Source organism: Lotus japonicus, chromosome 3 (genome assembly GCF_012489685.1).
Source record: "Lotus japonicus ecotype B-129 chromosome 3, LjGifu_v1.2".
NCBI classification, from domain to species: domain Eukaryota; kingdom Viridiplantae; phylum Streptophyta; class Magnoliopsida; order Fabales; family Fabaceae; genus Lotus; species Lotus japonicus.
Genome location: NC_080043.1, coordinates 17,059,109 through 17,080,762, shown reverse-complemented (window position 1 = coordinate 17,080,762; position 21,654 = coordinate 17,059,109). Strand labels below are relative to the sequence as shown.

Genomic DNA, 21,654 nt, shown 5'->3' with positions numbered 1-21,654 from the left:
TTAGCTTGTAATCTCTTCCACCAGTAGTTGGTTTGTGAAGTGAGGAGGGTAAGGCATTGAATGATTGAAAAAGAAGTGGATCCCATTGGCTCTTGAAAATCTGAATTGCATAATCTTTGGCTGGCATACTAAGCTTTACAGGAATTACAGCCCTATATTACTATGTACAAGTATTATGGAACCTGAGCCACAAAATTGAAAAGCAATCCTTTTTTTTTTCCTTATTATGAACCTACCACACATATTAGGATATTTATTTGGTTTCCTAAGGTATTTCTAAAGCCGTCAGCCATGAAACTAGTTCTTTCCTTTTTCCTTTTTGGAACATAATATTTTCAATTTCGTATGTATAAAAATAAAAAATTTATAATTATGTAAATTTTAATTATTAATCAAAACTTGAGATAAAAATTTAAAGTAATAATATAATAATAAGTAAAAGGCAATTTGACTCACAAAAATAAAATATATTAGCTAGTTATTAATAGTCTTTTATAATTTTCATTATATCAATTATTAATTGTTAAAAATTTCTATTTCTCATATTTAAAATGATATATTAACATTATTTCAATTTTAATTATAAATCATTACTTTAGGATAAAAATTAAATAATAATAATCAATCAATATCAATCATCAAGCAATTAATCAATATCAATATCAATTAATCAATCAATATCCATCAATCAATCATCAATATCAATTAATTATGTAAAGCAAAAACACTTGCACTATTGATTATTAAATTTTGAGTTTCTTATAAAAATAATTTATTAGGTATTAATTACAAAAGTTAGAATTTTAGTTATTAATAATAAATTAAAAAAATGTTAAAACAAAATAAAGATATGTATATATATATATGTTATTAGTGTTAAGAAATTAAATTAATTAACCGTAAAAATAATAATTAAATTTATCTGTCAAAGTAGTTTAATTTTGAAAATTCTGGTTGATAATAATTATAAATTTGAGGTTTACATAAATATTAGGAATTTTTTTGCTAACATCCTCTAAGATTTACCATTGTTGCATTGACCTACAATAAACTAAAAATGTAACATACAATGAATTAATTAATGAAATTCCTATATGAAATTATATTTGATATAGGTCTTTCCGCAATAGTTGGCGATCCAGGGGCAGACAGATCATATCAGAAATCATCATAGGTGTTTGTTGTGGGATTCTTTTGGGGAGGTTTCCCCTTTGTTGTGTTTAGGTGTGGGTTTTCATCTTGAGAGAAATGTTCTTAGGATATGACACTGCTTTAAATTAAATAAATAAATTTTCAACTTAAAAAAAAGAAATTACATTCGATATAACTAAAACTTCTATTAATGGAAAAAAAAATACATACAAATATTCTTAACTAACTTTCATGTTTACACATTTTTACCACCGTAATCATAATAGAGAAGCATATGAATTTTTTTAACTAAACCTTTATGATTTGTGTTGGCTTTTTCAAACCATAGGTAATATTCTTTATTGAGGCAACCATGTTCTATCCATGTGTAATGAATGTCAAAGGTCTCTCAAATAGTGCAGTGCATAAAGATTAAACAATTATTTTTAATCACTTTGATTGACATCCATTATGTAGAACGTTGGAAGAATTGCCCATAATTCCGACCTGAGGACGTTGGTAGTGCCTTAGATCTGACTAAAACTTAAGAGCCAATCTCCATTCGAGTCGCGACAAACATCACCACACACCGCTTAGAGACCAGGACCCCGCATAGAATCCTTAGTGTTACACTTGGTCTATGAAGGAGGAGGGGGATGCCACCCAGCTTGCACCTGCCAGTCTCTACGATTCACTAGCAAGTTTTGACAGTGGGAGTAATCAAATTGAAACCTCAAAGTCGAGGCAAGAACATGCTGCAACACAAAATTCATTCCTGGGAAAATGCAATTTGAGCGCGAATTCCATGTGATCTTAGGAAAAGGCCAAAGTTTGGAGCACCGCTCCACCCAAGTTTGGAAGATATTTTTATTAAAGAATTAACAATATAGTAAAATACTACAAGATATCAATATTAAAAAAACATCCGAGCAAAAAATTTATGGATCTTCTCTATTGGAATTTTTTTTTGGAAATGAGAATAATCCATCAACAATGTGGAATTTTTTTTAAGAGTGTCAATTTATTTAATTTAGCTATTTATTTTTGTGTATTTAAAAATTAAAGAAAAATATTAATGGTTAGATGAAGCAACTTGATACTCTTTTTTTTTTTTGGTCGAAGGTTCATGATTCATTTAATAAAAGAGCAGCATGAAGGCACTTTCAACAAATGTTCATTCAATGAATGAAAGAAATTTGAACCCTTAGCCCAAACCAACTTACAAGGTAGTTTAAAAACATTTAAGCTCATGACTACTTAGGACATCTAAACAAAGTTAGAACTAAGTGAGATTACAGCCAAACTACTTACAAGATACACCAAAGGAAATAGGCCCATAACATTAAGCCCATGAGGACATGGGTCACCCAAACCTAAGCCTTTGGATTCTCCAAACCCTAGACAACCTCAGGAACTGGGCGACAGAACAGTGGTGAGTAGGGATGTCAATGGGTACGGGTGGGCATGGATCGTATATACCCACGTACCCGCTCCATACCCGCATGGATATCAATTAAGTGAGTTTTAACCTGATTTTAAAATATTTGTGGATATCCATGGACACCCGACACCCATGAACATAAATGAATTCACATATATTTGTTCAAAATAAAATTATATTAAAAATAAAATTTAAGATTAGACTTTACAATCAACCAATGTGTAAAGGAAAATACTTCTTTTATACTCTTTTTGGGTCTAAGGGCTTCTTTTCACCATTACCATTGTATAAGTGTGTGTAAATCCGCAAGTGTACGAATCCACCCGGTTTTAAATATCGAACCAGAGGGATTGTGAGTGGCTAAATTCGGTTTAAGCCTTGAGTTCAAAGGTTTGTTTTATTGAAACAAAGATAGGTCGATGTAGCAAAGATAAAATATAAGAAAAACAGAGATGGAAATGCTTTGGGTTCCTTGTTCAACTAGTCAATTCAAGTACATCATTCTAAGCACATGAACTCATGAATCTCTCCTTGATGATATAGCCTAGTTACTCACTTATTGATTACTCACATAAGCAATTCTCTCATACTAAAAGCTAAGCCCAATTCCTTGTGTACTTAGTCATTTATATGAGGTTTTAGATCATGCAAATTCAGGCCATCAAACCCCAACCCTTCCTCTATCCTAGTAGCAAGCATAGAAGGGGTAATCCCAAATCGGTTCCCTAATCTATAACAAACTTCTGTTCTGATTATAGAAAAGCATAAAGCAAGCATGCATACAAGCTTAGATTGAAATTCAGAAAAATTTTACAAAGTATGAAAAGATACAAGAGAAAATGACAAGAATCCTATTTATAGGCAAAAATCACGAGTCTGGGCTGTTTCGGGCGCTCAGGCGCCAATTCAGCACGCCTGAGCGCCAATTCAAGCTGAAAATGTGCCTCTGGCAGGCAATTGAGCATGCCTAGGCGCCAATTCCAGAAACCCTGGAAAAAGTAATTGGCGCCAATGGAGCACGCCTAGGCGCTCCAAGCTCGTTGGAAAGCCTTTTTATCTTCCTCTTAACTCCTCTTCAAGCCTCTTTAAGCCTTCCTTCAATTCCAAGCTTCTTGACCTTCCTTCTCCTTCAGTTTCAGACCTGAAAACCTAACCACAAAGCCAAGGAAATATCCAGAAGCTCCAAGAGTCTATTAGCAAAGAGAACCCTCAAATAAAATAAGAAAAGTTATGCAAGTCCTAAACTTACTTAAAATGCAAGAAAAGTCCCTATAAAACTTCAAAATTACCAAAGCAAAGTAAAAACACAAAGAAATAAAAAAATGCATGAAAATGCATGAAACACTATATGAGACTCAACAAAAAGACTCAAAACTAACAAAGAAATGACCCTAAAAACAATATTAAATCCGGGTCATCACACCACTATACTCAACGACAGCTCGCCCTCGAGCGTCACTAAGATTAACTTGCCCTCAAGCACAAAGAATAACTCCCAACACACATGCCAAAAGAGGGATACATTTTCAGAAAACCGGGGGATCAAGTGAATGTAGTTAGTTCCAAGAGAAAGATACAACAATCAACCTTATGCAACTCTTAGAAAAAGAAGATTTAGAGTCCACTATGAGAAGCATTTAGAGCTAACATCCTCGCATGAGACAATTGTTTAGTGCACTGAGGACACAAGCAAGTTCATAAGTCTTGGGAATCATTCACTCAAGAGCAACTAAAGTCGACAATGCATTATTCAACGAGACTTCAAAAGGGTTATGATGTTGGCTAGGTAAAGCACATGGTAGGTGGTCCCTAAGGAAGACTAAGGCTGCACAAAATTTGAGTGTGGTCCTTCATGAAATCTTAAAGCAATTGATACTTAGCACACAAGTCTCTCAACCCCCTTTTGTTTCAGAATTTTTTCTTTTTTTTGGAACTCCACCCAATCCATGGAGTTCATTTTTTTCTTTTGACTTTTTTGGAACTCCATCCACCCATGGAGTTCATTTTCTCTTTTTAATTTTTTTGATTTTTTTCTTTGGGGCAAGGGACAATTTCACTTTTCAAAAACTAGCTCCATTAAGATTTAAGGACCACAACTCCCCATTGAATCCAACCAATCATCCAGCCCAATAAACAAGGTAACAATAAAATCCCCATAAGACTCAAAAGGGTCGACTAGGGACAAAGATGTTATAAAACAAAATCTGAAGTCCAAGAAAACCTACCGGTCTCAAAAAATGCAAGTCTCATAGAGCTACTCTCAAGGGTGCACAAAATGAAACACAGAACCAAGAAGTGCAAGTGAGTCAGGATCCTCCAGGGAAATTATATAGTGAAGGGTCAAAGTTGGACCCTTGTGGACTCACATCAACTCTAACCTCAGGTCAACACTTAGAAGACCGAAATCTCCCCCTCTCTTTCCCAAACATACAATCACTCCCCAAAAGAAAGCACAAAGTATCCACTTAAAAACATTTTCAAAACCAGCATCATGTAAGTGAGCAAGACTTGGGAACATGTCATTTGAGTGAAAGGTATAAAGACCAAGGTGTAAAAGACTCTATATAACAATGCATGATCGAAAATGATAAACAAAAACAAAAGGATACAAAAGAAAAATATGCAAAAATGCATGAACTAAACTCAGAGTAAGAATAGAACCTCCTTCCAAGTGATTGAGTGCCTCCAAGTGTTCTCCACTTTTATTTCCTAAAAAACTAACAAAAGAAACAAAAACGTAAACCTGAAAAAAAAAATGGGTTGTCTCCCATTCAGCCCTAAGTTATAGTCTTAGGTAGACTATACTTCAAACTCGTAACAAAAACCAAAAATCACAAACAATCCCCGACAACGGCGCCAAAAACTTGTTGGTAAATCCGCAAGTGTACGAATCCACCCGATTTTAAATATCGAACCATAGGGATTGTGAGTGACTAAATTCGGTTTAAGCCTTGAGTTCAAAGGTTTGTTTTATTGAAACACAAATAGGTCGATGTAGCAAAGATAAAATATAAGAAAAACAGAGATGGAAATGCTTTGGGTTCTTGTTCAACTAGTCAATTCAAGTACATCATTCTAAGCACATGAACTCATGAATCTCTCCTTGATGATATAGCCTAGTTACTCACTTATTGATTCCTCACATAAGCGATTCTCTCATACTAAAAGCTAAGCCCAATTCCTTGTGTACTTAGTCATTTATATGAGGTTTTAGATCATGCAAATTCAGGCCATCAAACCCCAACCCTTCCTCTATTCCTAGTAGCAAACATAGAAGGGGTAATCCCAAATCGGTTCCCTAATCTATAAAAAACTTCCGTTCTGATTATAGAAAAGCATAAAGCAAGCATGCATACAAGCTTAGATTGAAATTCAGAAAATGAGATTCATGGAAAGAAGAAGAAGAACATGTGGAAAAGAACTTAAGATTATAACTTTAACATGAAAATTCTTACATGAGCGTCAATTCAAGCTGAAAATGTGCCTCTGGAAGGCAATTGGCGCCTAGGTGCCAATTGAGCATGCCTAGGCGCCAATTCCAGAAACCCTGGAAAAAGTAATTGGCGCCTAGGCGCCAATGGAGCACGCCTAGGCGCTCCACGCTGGAAATCCTTTTTGATCTTCCTCTTAACTCCTGTTCAAGCCTCTTTAAGCCTTCCTTCAATTCCAAGCTTCTTGACCTTCCTTCTCCTTCAGTTTCAGACCTGAAAACCCAACCACAAAGCCAAGGAAATATCCAGAAGCTCCAAGAGTCTATTAGCAAAGAGAACCCTCAAATAAAATAAGAAAAGTTATGCAAGTCTTAAACTTACTTAAAATGCAAGAAAAGTCCCTACAAAACTACAAAATTACCAAAGCAAAGTAAAAATACAAAGAAAGATAAAAATGCATGAGAATGCATGAAACACTATATGAGACTCAACAAAAAGACTCAAAACTAACAAAGAAATGACCCTAAAAACAACACTAAATCCGGGTCATCAATAAGTTTACTTGAAGCAGAACTATAACTCAAACACAAATTCATTAGATATTAGACTTAATATACATTTATGTATATACATAAAATATATTTTAGTATTTTATATATTGGGTGAGTATCAATGTGTATGAATACATCAATATTCGTACTCGTCCCATTAATAAATGAATAGTAGAAATATCCATTAAATAAATCCGTGGATGCCTGTGAGCGCAAGTAATTTTACCCATAACGGGTTTTTATCCACGGATGTAGATAATTTTGACATCCCTAGTGGTGAGCGAACAACAGCGGCTCCAAAGCAAAGCTTCAAGGACCCGGTCAGCTGCCTACAGAAACAAAAATTTGATCTTTAACTCTTAAATCTAAATATCAAATATCTTTCGAGTATAGCGGGGCCTCCTAGTCTGCGTATAATTAAAGCAGCTAATCACTGTGCATATATTACCAATTTTTAACTCCAAGGAGAATAAAATAATCTTTTTTAGAGAAATACGGAGAATAAAATAAATTGAAAGAGTTACATGCTGAATGGAATATCCTTCGGAATTTCTTCCTCTCTCCTCTTATATTCCCTTTTCATTTTTGACTTTCCCTCTAGGCCTGTTTTTGACGCCTGTTTTCTTCATATAATTCAACAAATGTTCTAGAATCATGTAAGATTCGATTTTATTTTTAATTTCAGTTTTGCAAAATATGAGAATTATGTGGTATCTTTACATTAAGTTCCAAATCATTACGTCACCAAATGATAACTCAATTGGTAAGCTAGGGACATAAGAGTTGGGTGGGGTGAAGAGTGAAGAGTCCCGAGTTCGAACCCGGAGGAGAGATTAATTTACTAATATTTTTAACAACTAACATTTGCCTATTAAAAATAAAAGTTCCAAATCATTACTAAATTTAAATTTTGATACATATAGACTAGATATAAAATCCTTATTGATTATTCCATGTATCAGATTTAATTTTAGAAGTTTATACTAAGTCACAATGCATTGTTTCTTTCAAAAAAAAATGCATTAATTGTTATTTTTGTATGAATTCACATCCAATCTAATATAATCTAATAATTCTACATTTACTTCATTATCCTCTAAAACTCAACAAAATAAATAAAAATAAATCATCCATGTTTTTCATTTAGTAAAAAAAAATCGGCTAGTCAGGAAAATGTCAAATTATTCATTTCCGATGTATCAAAAGAAAATGTCAAATTATTACAAGGGACGGAGAAAATGAATGTAACATTTTTGTGGAGAAAATGAATGTAATGTCATTTTAAAAGTGTGAAACTGAAACATTCTAGACAACATGATAATAATATATAATTTAAATGAACAATTTAATTTACAACTTTTACATGAATATGAAGGAATTTATTCCTCTTGTACACTTTCATTTATATTATTTTCGCTTATCATTCATCTAGAAAAAATAGTGTAATTTTAGGGAAAAATAAAGAATTACATTTTTAATCATTTAAAAAATTGATATAATAAAAAAGGCTGTCTAAGTTTTTTTTTTTTGGTATTTACATCCGGTAACGGTCACCTTTTGAATGTCGTCAGATTCAAGATTTAATCACAGGTAAGGCTTCTCATCTCTCCTCCAGGGTGTATTATTTGGGGATCGAATCCGATAGCTCTTCCCACACATTCAGTCTGCGTTGCCAACTGAGCTACCTCTCTTGGGTTGTCTAAGTTACTTTATATAAATGAGGTGAATTAAAATCACATTATATCTAAAAAAAATTAAAATTAAAATTTCAAGACTTTTAGTAATTTGTTGGTTTATATTTTATTCATAGGACATTAAAACTTTGAACCCAAAAACCTTGGGCTAACAATTTCCATAGATTCTTTCTAGTTCTGCTGTGCCCACCGTGCCACACAAGAAAAGCATTCACACGTGCCGTACACACGTGTGGCACCAAACCCAAGCCCAGAGAGCTTTCTCTATAAATCTTCCAGAACGTTCGTTCCATCGTTCACTGTCTGAACCGATCTCGTTAACCTTAACCTGCGATTTCAACTATAAACCCATTGTGAGTTTCGCCATCAACGTTGTTTCTCTTGTTTGGTTCGTTCCAATCATTGTTTGTTTGTTTATCTTTTCCCCTTGTTTTTCGATTTTGAAGGTGATTTTTCAGAAGATGGCGACTAAGAGGAGTGTTGGAACATTGAAGGAGGCTGATTTGAAGGGGAAGAGGGTGTTTGTCAGGGTTGATCTGAATGTTCCTTTGGATGATAACCTTAACATCACTGATGATACTAGAGTTCGTGCTGCTGTGCCTACCATCAAGTACTTGACTGGTTTTGGTGCTAAGGTCATCCTTTCCAGCCATCTGGTATGATTTCTATCCATTTGATGGGATTTTCAGATCTGGGTCTGTGTTTTTTTTTTTTGGGTTTTGCATGATTTGGATTCTGAGTTTGTGAGATTTGCTTTGAGTTTTAGTACTTAACATGGGTTTTCATTGATGGGCTATTGGATTTTTGTTGAACTATTGTTTTTGTTTCTAAGTTTGATTGATGTTGATTCAAGTTGTGGTTTAATGTTTTTTTTGTTGAAATTAATTTGACTGAGGTTTTATTTTGTTTTGTTAATGAGATCTTTGGAAGACATAAATCTGGAGGGTTTACTGATATGGTCATGTTGTTGTCTGTTTCTTTTTTAAACTTTTTGATTTTTGAAGGTTTTTTAATGTGTTAGTTGAAGTTTAAGCAACCATCAATCTAAGAAGTGTGATGTGAGTGATTGGTAGTAACTTGAAAATTAGTTTGACCTTGAACTTGCCGTTGGCCGCAGATTAAAGATTAAGCAACCATCAAATTATTAAATGTGATTTATGTGATTGGTAGTAGTTTGTAAACTAATATTAACCTTGAACATGCTATGCTGCTTTCAGGGACGGCCAAAGGGTGTAACACCTAAATACAGTTTGAAGCCACTTGTGCCTAGGCTTTCTGAGCTTCTTGGAACTGAGGTGTGGATTCTAAATTGCTCTGTTCTGTTTAGGCACTATCTCGAACCCCTCTAATTTGCTTGATTTGCTTTTCATTAATCATCTTATTCTCTCTTGATTATATAGGTTAAGATTGCTAGCGACTCTATTGGTGAGGAAGTTGAGAAGTTGGTTGCACAAATTCCAGAAGGCGGTGTCATTCTTCTAGAGAATGTGAGGTTCTACAAGGAGGAAGAGAAGAATGATCCTGAATTCGCAAAGAAATTGGCATCTCTTGCTGATCTCTATGTGAATGATGCATTTGGCACTGCCCACAGAGCTCATGCTTCTACAGAAGGTGTTGCTAAATATTTGAAGCCCGCCGTTGCTGGATTCCTTATGCAGAAGGTATGTGGGATGTAATTGCATTTGCATTGTATGTTGGGCAATTCATTTAGGATATGTTTAGATACCATGTTTGGATACCTGGACGATAGCAATCACTTCGAGACAAATAGTGAACAAAACTCTTTATGGACTGGGATGCACTCAACCGGTATCCAAACACATACTTACTGTTGATTGATCTTGATCTAATGTTTGTATAATTGTTTCAGGAACTTGACTATCTAGTTGGAGCCGTGTCAAACCCTAAGAAACCATTTGCTGCTATTGTGGGCGGGTCAAAGGTGTCGTCCAAGATTGGAGTTATTGAATCCTTGTTGGAGAAAGTTGATTATCTCTTGCTTGGTGGAGGAATGATCTATACCTTCTACAAAGCCCAGGGTCTTGCAGTTGGGTCATCACTTGTGGAGGAAGACAAGCTTAATCTTGCAACTTCACTTCTTGAAAAGGCCAAGGCTAAAGGAGTTGCCCTTTTGCTCCCAACTGATGTTGTCATAGCGGACAAGTTTTCCGCTGATGCTAACAGCAAGGTACTAGGCTCTAGCTTTCTCTGAGAGTTAGATTTATAATTTTGTTCTCCAGTATTTGCACTGGTTCACTACCACGCACCACTTGTGAGGACTCTTCTTTTTGAAACAAATGGTCAACTGGGGATTGAGGATACAGTACAATTATAAATGACAATTTAGGAATTCTATGGTGCAATGACAACTTCTCTACATTTTTAAACTAAGGAAATGTTACTTGAACTGGTTATTTCCATAGCTTTATGATCCCATACGCATATATTAGTGTTTAGAATGTTGATATGTACTTTAAGATTTTTTTATATTTCTGCAGACTGTGCCAGCTTCAAGCATCCCTGACGGATGGATGGGGTTGGATATTGGACCTGATTCCATCAAAACATTTGGTGAAGCATTGGACAAGACTCAGACCGTCATTTGGAATGGACCAATGGGTGTGTTTGAGTTTGATAAGTTTGCAGTAGGAACAGAGGTATGAATGATTTGGAATTTATGAAAAGTTCACCTTATAAATCATCCACCATTTCTGAACGTTCTTGCAAAATTGCTTCACTGTGAAGAACTGCTAATCATTTATCTGTTTTCTGAACCTGGACCCTTCATAAGCATGACCACAATTAACAAGTACTCTAGTTTTCAGAATTGCACAGTGGTCCTTTGGCCAGTCCAATAAACCTGCAAAAACTGGATTTTCAAAAGTAGGTTAAAGAAAAAATTATAAAACTGGTTATGAATCAAATGTCGGTGGATCTTTGTATGAACTGGTCTTTGAGTTTTTTATTTTTTTATTTTTAACATTCTCTTTAGACTTACTATTAGGTATTCAATTTATTTATAACCAAAACTCACCCCTTTTGTTTTAATTTATCCAATTATCCAATGTGGGATATATGATCTTGTATTGCTAAATTTGCTATAAGAGTTTGTCTTTGGTAAATCATGAGAAGTTTCACCTCTTTCCTAAACATGTGTGCAATTGTCTTTCGGTTAAGCCTTAAAATCTTGAACCTTTTGCATTGCCAGTGCAATGATTTATCTAAAGGCTCTTTGAAGCTTAAAACTCTGCTGCTCCAACTTTTATAATTCTATCTTCTGTGCAGACCATAGCCAAGAAACTGGCAGAGCTAAGTGGCAAGGGAGTAACAACCATCATTGGAGGAGGTGACTCTGTTGCTGCTGTGGAGAAGGTTGGGCTTGCAGACAAGATGAGCCACATCTCCACCGGTGGCGGTGCCAGCTTAGAGCTTCTTGAGGGGAAGCCACTCCCTGGAGTCCTCGCTCTTGATGATGCTTAAGCAAAACATGAGATGGTGCCTTACCTTTACATTTTGTGCTTTATTATGGTTGGGTTTCAACCAACGTTGGATTGAGGTACAATAGAGATGCTCTTGTAGAGGCTTAATTTAGGATAGATTTTGCAAAATAAAAAAGGTTTTTGTGGCACATCCATGCATGATGTTGCTTTGCGCTTGATCATATATTGTTCCCAAACAATGTTCATTTTGCAAAGAAGTTTGCTTAATTAGCTATATTTTTTGTGTTGTGCTTTATGATTTGATGTGAAGTGTGGAGGAGATTAAAGGATTAACTGACAGCAAATACTTTGTGGCAAACTTGAAGTAAACAATAAGTCTCTTTAGTGTTGGTAATGTTGGGTGATTCTTCTTGAAAAGAAAAGAAAATGGGGTGGGGTAGGGTTAAGACTTGAAGTTAGCTAGTTATGAAGGTTGAAGATAAAAGTGATGATGATGGATGGAATCTGGAAGGCATGGAAGAGGGAGTGGCCAATGGTAGGGGATGGGTAAAATTAGCATGCAATCCATGCAAATTGTCCGAGCACACTATCCACTCCATTTGATTATATGCTATTTTACTATTCACACTTTGCTTTGTTTCATTTACAGCACCCCATTTACTTCAAAATATAACATCACAGCATTACCTATATAAATCATTTTTTGGTTGAGATCAGTAGTAATCTTTGGGGAAAACTTATATGCAGTCTCATAAATTTCTGTTTCCCTCTTAAAATGCAACATCTGGATTAATGAGTCCACCTAATCTGCAAACTTAGGATTGCTAATTCACTCCGTTAGATCCTTCATTTTCCTGACTATCAATATTAACCTACTCTGCACACGATTTTCTTCAACTGCATCCTCTTCCTATCACGCTGTGGGAACTAAAGAACTTTTATGCTCTTCTTCAATCGCATACTCACTCTTTCATCTGCAAAGAGTTTTCGTAACCTATAAGCACCGAAACGTGAACCACATTGACATGGGTGATCTAAAATTTATTTGAACCAACACGAGTAGATCACCCAAATCAGCTGACCAATTTAAAAGGTCAAGAAGCAGTCATTTAACAACCGTTGACAAGCTAAGAGTTGACCAACAACACGAAAGCAACCGCCTAATTCAGAATGTGTAAATTAGGTAATTAACATCTAATTGATTAACTAACTGCTAACTAGCCGCCGATCCATTAACTAACAGCTGATTATTAGTCAATCCAACTCCTAACGGCTGATCCAATTATCAAAGTCAGCTGCCTGATCCAAAAGAATTGAAATCAGTTGATTAGCAGACCCTCAATTAGAACCTTGTGACTCATCTAACAACAATTTAGTGTGTGTTCGGTTGCGCGTCCTCCTCTTCCAAAATCGAGTTTGGAACAACAAACGTGGATCTCCAGCAAGCATTAATTTTTGAATGCTCTATTTCGGGAATCGAATTCAGCACCCAACCATGGATCTTCTTAAAGCTGCTTTGGGTTGCTTCTTCGTGAGAGAGAATCGATTCTCTCCAGACCTGGGTAGGATCCAAAAACTCGATTCCCTTTATACTTCTTTCCTCCTTGCACTTTGGCTTATGTTTCTAATCAAGATGAGAAAGGATACTTGTGGCGAAAAAGATGAGCAATTTGTTGTCTTGATGGTCTCCAAACATTGTGGTAGAATTTAGCTCTCTCTCTCTCCCCCACCCCCCCTTAGGCTAGTGCCTCTATATCTCTCCCATTTCCTTTTTTGATTCCGCGCCATGCACAGATTGAATAAGAGACTTTGTCGGCATACATCAGACTTTTTTCAGATTTTCTCTCTCGTTTTTCTTTCTTAAATACGTACATGATCGATTTAAGTTTTTTTTTTCTTTCCTAATTCTAGTTACATTCTAATTTGTTATGCTTTAAATCAATATACCAAAACCATTTTAATCTTCAAGATGTATACACGAAAACATAAAATACAATTTTTTTTGGTTAATTTTCAAATCAATCCATTAAAATTATTTGATAGCAATTTTTTATGGCATATTTGATATCATTCTGAATGTAAGATATTACATTTATTAAAAAAAAGACTTTGTCAGCATACATCTTAATGGTAGAAAAGTCATAATAGACTTTTATTAATTATTTTAATGTTATTAAAAACCATTAAATGTAAAATTAATACAACAATTATTTGAAAAAGTCACAATAGACTTTTTTTGATTATTATAATGTCATTAATAACTATTCAATGCAATATTAATATATTGATTATTTTTAAAAATATGAAATTATTTAATAATTAAATTACTAAAAAATTAGAAAATATAAATATGACATCACCTACCTACTAATTTTAGTATGAGAGAGAAAAATGATGAAAAAAGACATAAATAAACAGGTGACACTTGTCGTTACCACTTTTTGGTTTTGAAAATAGTATATAGTATAAGATATGATATGATTAGTGTACATTCATACATCATTAACTTAATAAAAACAATTTAAATGTCATTCGTTTATAAACTAATTTATATATTTGTTGGCGTAAGGATGCTAAATGGGCCCAAAGATCCTCTCTCAAGGTAGAATTAGGACTCGCACACACCGCTGAACAAACCCAAGCTCTATTATTCACGGAGAGTGACACTAACACAACCTGAGCATGAATATCCACAACCGTAACAGTAAAATTCATGTCCATAGGTGCAAGTATCCAAATACCTCCCTGATGCCCAGTCGCTTCTGAACATCCACAAAGCTCATATCCCACGCTCCTCCAAAAAGACGCAACTCTGTCAAAACGACAATGAGTTTCTACTAGTATAAACAACGATGGCCGAAATGATCGAATCAAGTCTCAGACACGTCGTTGCCCACGAGCTCCTGCTCCTCCTCTAATATTCCAGGCCATAATTGTGAGACCCAAGTTTTTGAGTTGGAATAAACCGAATAAAATTTCTTTTCACGATTAATTTGATGTAACGTGAAGGGAAAACCTGAACAAGGGGTAAATGGATGGAATGAATTTGTGAAGGAGAAAGTTCAAGAAAAGCTAAAGATTGTATCAAAGTCGATAAGAGTTATAGCACGACTAATATTCGCATTTAAAACCTAGGACAAGAACTTTAGGAAACAAAACTATGTTCCAGCTTTGGAACACTATAGGAATATAATTTCCAACAAACTTCCAGCTTTGGAACACTATAGGAAATTTTCCAAAAATCTTCTAGAGGAAAATAAGACTTTCTCTTATTCCTTTCCAAAATGAGCGTTTCGATACGAAACTCTAGGATGTACGAACGTCTGATTCCGATACTCGGAAGTTTGCCGAAACGGAATCCCTGATAGTTCAGAAACCCTAAAATCGACGGACGATGGAGACTTTTCTACTCGGGGCTTCAAATAAAGATTTCATCCGCGGACGCTCACTCTAATCGACGTTCCAAATCTTTCTTCAGAAGGAAGTTTCTGCATCCGAGGTCAATATCATAAAGTGCATAAAGTGCATTTTTAATGCCGGTAAGCATTAAAAACAAGCCTCGAAAACCAAAAATCATACTGATATTTCTTTGAAGAATTAGAAGATTCAGCGGGAAGTATATTGTGTCTAAAATACGTTGGAATCAGTAGGAAAAATCGGAATCGCGAAATTTTCATTTTTCCGCGTTTTCCATTTCCTATATATAGTATGAAAAATGAAAAAAAAACAAAAAAATTGCCATTTGGAGAGGGAGTGGCCGAGAGCTTGGAGGAGAGAAAGAGGAGAAGTGATTTTCGCCGTTTCTTGCCCGATTGCTTCACCGTTCGTTGCTAATCGAAGACATCGAGGTATAGTTACTATCTCTCACTTCTGATCGTCAGATCTGTCGACTTCTTCTATGTCTTTCTGTGCTCAAAGTTTTGAGCTTTTTGTAAAACTGTTCAAATAAGCTGATTTCAGTGTCTAAACTTATTCCCTGCATGCTTCTGAGCGTGTTCTGCGGATTAGATTTTGTCAGATGTCGACGAAATGCCGCCGGAATCAATTTTTGCATCAAATACCCATTTCTGGGCAAAGTTTCGTTCTTTACGCTTAAAACTGACGATTGAGCTTAGTGCTAGTAGGATTAGTCGTCATAAACGTCGTTGTTGACATTCCCATCCAATTTGTTTTTCGAAAATTCAGTTTTGAAATTCTGAGCTAAAAATATTGACCAAAATACCCCTGCGATAGTTTTTAACCCGATAATTTTTCTGAGAGTTTCCCTGGCCTAGATATCGCCTAAGAATACCTAGGAATTGATTTAGATCGAAGAAAAAGTTCGAAAACCCTATTTTCCATAGTGGCCGAAACCTATTTGCTTGGGTACCGTGTCCAAAAATAATTTTTGGGTCTCTATGACCTGAGCCATTGCGTAGCTCTTTCAATTGTCGAAATTTTGGCGCCGGTTTCGTGTCATTCCGAGTTCTGTAGCTCGAGTTATGCACGTTTTAGCGAATAAAGTGTTTTTGCACAAAACTTGAATCGAGTCAAAACTCATCCATTCGGGGAAAGCCCTTTCATTCGTGCCTAAGTGTTGTACTCTGAAGTTTCTTGAGCTTTGTCTAACTCTAGTTAGTATTGTTTCGATTATGTCGACTTAATTTGATTGATTTCTGCTTTGTTTGCTCTAAGGTTCGTTTGTGGAAACCTTGGGCTTGACTGAACAAGCTTGTGAGCGAGACCTGCACCGCGAGACTAGAACAACTCGAGGTTAGGGCAACTTACTTACTAGCTATTTCCTTGTAGGCGTCGATCAATTCGACTGGGTTATTGTGTTGATATTGAATATTGCTTGGATATTGTTTATCGCTTTATGGAAAAATGTTTTCTGAGAGGCTTCGGCCGTTTGCTGGTTAATCTAGGATGTGTTGGAATATGCTGTTTATGCTTATTGATTGCGCCGATTTAGTTATGCTATTCCACTTATATCTGTGATACTGATGAGTGAGGATAACGGGCAAGTCATGCCGAATTTTATGAGATTTTTGAGAGAGTTCGAAAGGACGAACGGAGTTCGGACCTTGTTATGTTTTAATGGATCGAGACCTTCTCAAGGAATTGTTTGGGATTATGGGATCCCTGAAACTTATAGGAAGTATTATAAGATTAAAAGAAACCTATTTTCTCAAGGAAAACTCATAAGACATTAATCAATCTCTAAAACCATTGAACAATGGTAACAACCTTAGATAAGAGCTTGGAGCTTGAATATTAGTTTGAAAGATGAGAAGGGTCGCCGAGTCCAAGTTTAGAAGAAACTTACAAGTTTCCGAGTATGTTGATACTCTTTTGCTCGATGAGCAGTTTATTGTTTGGCTATCTAAAGTTTAGCCGGAAATTATAAGTTTCCAAGTACTTCGGTACTCTTCGCTCGATGAGCAGTTTATTGTTTGGCTATCTAAAGTTTAGCCGGGAACTATGAGTTCCAAGTTCATTCTTTCTTCTTTTGATTAATTCATTTTGTCGCATAATCGACATTATCTTCGGCTTAACGGGCGCGAATCCTTATGTTCAACCCGACGGGTTGGACCGATTCGGCAATAATCGTTTGACACGCGTGAATCCTTATATTCAATCCGAGGGATTGGATCGATTCGGCGGTAGTCACTCGGGCACGCGTGAATCCTTATATTCAATCCGATGGATTGGATCGATTCAGCCATCGCCATATAAACTCGCGTGAGTCCGTGAGTTCAATCCGAGGGATTGGACCGATTCAGCGATAATCTTTCGACACGCGCGGATCCTTATATTCAATCCGAGGGATTGGATCGATTCGGCGATAGTCATTAGACGCGCGCAACGTCCGTATGTTCGACTCTAATGAGAGAACCGACTTGGCGTTGTCATTTACTGCGTGTGCGAGTCCTTGTGTTCGACCCAATGGGTTGGATCGACTTGACATGCCTATTTTTGGGATCAACGTTTGAATTGACATTGCATGCATACATGCACCCAATATGGAATTGTTGAGATAATGCTTATTGTATTGTTGAGATATTATTCATTGAATTGTTATTAGAGCCTTGATAACATGCTAAGTATATACCTTAGGGTAGGCAATACAGAACATATAAATATATATATACAACATATATATATACATACCCCCTTATTCTTCACATGCTGTTTGTATTATCTACTATATTCCGTGAGTTGACCCTAGCGCCGTGGCTTTGTTTGTATGTTTGTGTTTGGGCGGTCGGCCTGCTGCCAGACGTTCAACAGATGATTCAAGAAGGTTCGTCGTTCGGGGAGGACCCGGAGCGAAATGACTACTACTGAGCCTTCGACGTGGACCCGGACTTCATGGAAGATCAGATGAGGGTCGAAGATAGTGGTGTAGGATATGGGTGGTTAGAGTTACTGATTTTGGTTGTCATGGTCATAGCTCTGATTCATCAGTTGTATTTTGGGGCAGGGTAGGTTCCCGACTATTAGCTTTTTGTGTGATTCCCTTCCATGAGGATCACAGGGAGTTTGTCGGACGTAGGAAGTCTTTTGAGGCCGTTTTGGGCCGACTTACTTTCGTTGGAGGACTGTACTCAGAATACTTAACCTTTGTTTTAGTTTGTACATATTTGCCCACGGGCACTACCTTTCCGTCACTGGAGGTCACTCGTGACGATGTTTAGTTGCAGCGAGGGCTGTGCTTGTATTGTATATTAATCGCTGTTAATCGCGATTGGGTTGAGTCTTTATTTCGACAAGTCTTTTTATTTAAACAAAACAAAAAAAAAATACCTGCTTTTTCCGCTTTATTTTATTTTGAGTTACTAAAGTGACGCCACCGAAATCGGGGTGTTACATTGTGGTATCAGAGCTTGTCGAGTCTTTCGGGAGTCCTTGGGGAATAGGTCTTCTGTGCTAGGTTGTGTGAATCTGCAAAGAGTAAAAAATTGATTGTCTGCCAAGCGATTTTTCGCTTAGAATTGATTGAAGTTAGTACTTAATCATATTGTATAGTTATGCTAGATGCTATCTTATGGTTAGTACTAACTGTTTGTTTAACTAAACAGAACATGGAGAACATGAACCAACTCGCTGGGGCAATGACTGCTATGGCCCAGGCAATGACAAATCAAACTGCGGAGAACGCTCAGTTGCGTGCTGACAAAGTTGAACGTGAGCGACATAAGCGTGAGAGGGAGGTAGCCCTGGACCAGAATAGGGGATTGAATGATTTTAGAAGGCAGGATCCACCCAAGTTCACAGGTGGGACTGACCCGGACAATGCGGATCTATGGATCCAAGAGATTGAGAAGATTTTCGAAGTACTACAGACTAGTGAAGGGGCCAAGGTGGGCCTGGCAACTTATCTGCTGCTGGGCGATGCTGAGTACTGGTGGAGGGGTACCAGAGGAATGATGGAAGCAAATAATGTGGAAGTGAACTGGGCTTCATTTCGTGCTGCTTTTCTGGAGAAGTATTTTCCAGATAGTGCTCGTGACGAGCGTGAGACACAGTTTCTGACTCTTCGTCAGGGTAGCATGTCCATTCCGGAATATGCTGCTAAGCTGGAATCGTTGGCCAAACACTTTCGATTCTTCCGCAATGGGGTTGATGAACCCTACATGTGCAAACGCTTTGTGAATGGGCTGAGGCCTGACATTGAGGACTCAGTGAAACCGTTGGGAATCATGCGCTTCCAGTCCTTGGTTGAGAAAGCCACAGAAGTGGAGTTAATGAAGAACAAGAGGTTGAATCGTGCTGGAACTGGAGGACCAGTAAGGTCAGGTCCTCAGAACTATAAAGGAAGAGGTAAATTCCAACAGAAGAAGCCGTATCAACGCCCTTTGAGGGAAGGTTTTACCTCGGGGCAGTATAAGCCCATAAATGCTACCGGAGGAACAGGAAACAAGACTTCGGGCCAAGGAGTAACGTGTTACAGGTGCAAGAAGGTGGGGCACTACTCTAACAAGTGTCCAGACGGGGGACCTCTATGTTTCAATTGCAACCGTCCGGGGCATCAAGCCAAGGATTGCAATGTAACCAGGGTTGAGCCATCTGTGCCTACGGTGAGAGGAAGACATCCTGCTGCACGGGGAGGAGTCTATGTCTCGTGCGGCGAGGGAGCTGGTAGACTAGTCAGAGGAGAGCGCACGAACGATGGTAACCTTCTAACTATTCCTTCTCATTCTAGGATAACATGCTTTATTACTCTCGTAGAACGTGCAACACACCTAACTTGCCTTTACTGTCGAGCTTTGACTTTATAGTTATTACGCCTAATAATACTTTATTTGACCGTTGCTCGTGTTTAAACTATAGAAGTTACACGAGGTTTAGAATAACGCGTTAAGCCTAGAAAAGTAGTATGGCACCGATGCGTTTAACAAAGGAGCTAGAAGCTGAAGAATGAATCTCCGAGAGATTCCGTATGGATAGTATACGTATGGTGTCGAGAGTGTGTAGTTCCGTAGCGGCATCATTGAGGATTTAATATCAGGGTAATTGTGACTACTGGATGATAGGAACTCATTGACTGTTCCAGTGGGTTTTTCTAAATTTCACCTTCGATGTATTAGGCTTGATCAACTTAATATTGAGGGGGTGATATTCGGAATCAGAACTGGTAATGGACTTTGATAGAAGGATGTGTAAGATGAATTTGAATTGATCGAGGTTTAGTCGGATTTGGGAGGAAAGTTCGTGTTAAGCACTTGATTGTAAAAGATTAAGATTTAAATCTTTGGAAGTTGATGATTGTCGTATATAAATTAATTGGTTAGTTCGTGTGATTACTCCAAGTAGAGGTAGACTAAGTCAAGAGATTTAATGTTGGAAAAATATTAGGTATTTTCTCGGAAGTTATGAAGTCATAGGTTATGTGATTACTGAGTGGAATTGTTAGAGACTAAATAGGTTGGATTTAATCAGGTTATAGATGATAGCTTGATAGTAGCAAGATTGAGAAGAATTAACTTTGAACTAGATTGTTGTAGTCGAGTTCGAGGAATAAGTTTTGCTAAGTGCATGATTAATTTGTGGAGACATTATAGTCTTAAGAGATGAATTTTCACTTGAAAAGTGTTGAAGGGTCAAAGGACATTACCGATGCAAACTAGATAAAAGTTTAGATTTTAAGCCCATGAAGTTTAACTTGAATGTGTAAGACTTAGAGAATTGTCAGGAGTTTGCTGGAGTGACTAAGTGTTGAATCAATGATTAAGTTAGAAAAAGAAAGTTTTAGCATAAGTTGAATACTTGGGATTGTTGACATGGATTTCAGGAAAACATGCTAAGATTACTAAGTGAGATTTACTAAGTTGGATTGAAATCTTAGGGTTAAGATTGACCTTGAGAGTTGAGAATCACGTACGAGTAGGAGATCTTATGGTTGTAGGTGTGATAATAGGATTTGAATCTTAGAAGATTAGAGATCTGAAGATGAGTTGCGGGTTAAGACCATTGAGGTACAGTATAAGAGAGATCTTGAAGTAAAGGAATTCGGAGTTGTGTAGAGTGTTAAGGTTGGTTATAAGTTGGTGATCGATTGATGTTGATTATGGGATTGCGGACATAATGAACCATGTGATAAGATTTGAATGATGTTAGCATAGTAAGTTATGATTATGGATATCAGGATCAAGTTGTGAGTGTGAAAGCATGACGACACTTATCAGGTCGTTTGTGTAAGCGAAGGAGTTTTAGTTTTAAGAAATGGATATTCACTTAAGAAGTATTGCAGGATTAAAGGCCATTAGAGGACCAAACTTGGTGAAGGTTTAGGTTTTAAATCTATGGATTTCTGTCTAAGGTGTGTAGGACTCGAAGTTTGTCAGAACTTGATTGAGAGATTAAGAAATTGATTGACGAGATGGTGATTGAGATACAGAAAGGAAAGTGCTAGTATTAAGATGAATACTTGAAGTCGTTATATTTGGGCAAGTTTCATAGAGTCTAAGAGTGAATGGAACCTTG

The 21,654-nt window shown here is 36.7% G+C and overlaps 1 protein-coding gene across 1 annotated transcript; it reads left to right on the top strand.

Moving 5' to 3' along the window:
- Positions 1–8,443: 8,443 nt before the first annotated feature.
- LOC130743139 (phosphoglycerate kinase, cytosolic) lies at positions 8,444–11,962 on the top strand. The gene is made up of 7 exons (XM_057595261.1): positions 8,444–8,601; positions 8,695–8,904; positions 9,466–9,543; positions 9,649–9,909; positions 10,119–10,436; positions 10,747–10,905; positions 11,534–11,962. The coding sequence occupies exons 2-7, from the start codon at positions 8,710–8,712 to the stop codon at positions 11,726–11,728; spliced, it is 1,206 nt and encodes a 401-aa protein (XP_057451244.1). The 5' UTR covers positions 8,444–8,601; positions 8,695–8,709; the 3' UTR covers positions 11,729–11,962.
- The last annotated feature ends 9,692 nt before the right edge of the window (positions 11,963–21,654 follow it).

Bases quoted from the DNA above. Each gene is read 5' to 3' on its own strand.
- LOC130743139 (XM_057595261.1), top strand. From the start codon at position 8,710: ATGGCGACTAAGAGGAGTGTTGGAACATTGAAGGAGGCTGATTTGAAG. The intron at 10,437-10,746 runs GTACTAGGCTCT...ATATTTCTGCAG, and splicing joins CCGCTGATGCTAACAGCAAG to ACTGTGCCAGCTTCAAGCAT. The intron at 10,906-11,533 runs GTATGAATGATT...TCTTCTGTGCAG, and splicing joins AGTTTGCAGTAGGAACAGAG to ACCATAGCCAAGAAACTGGC.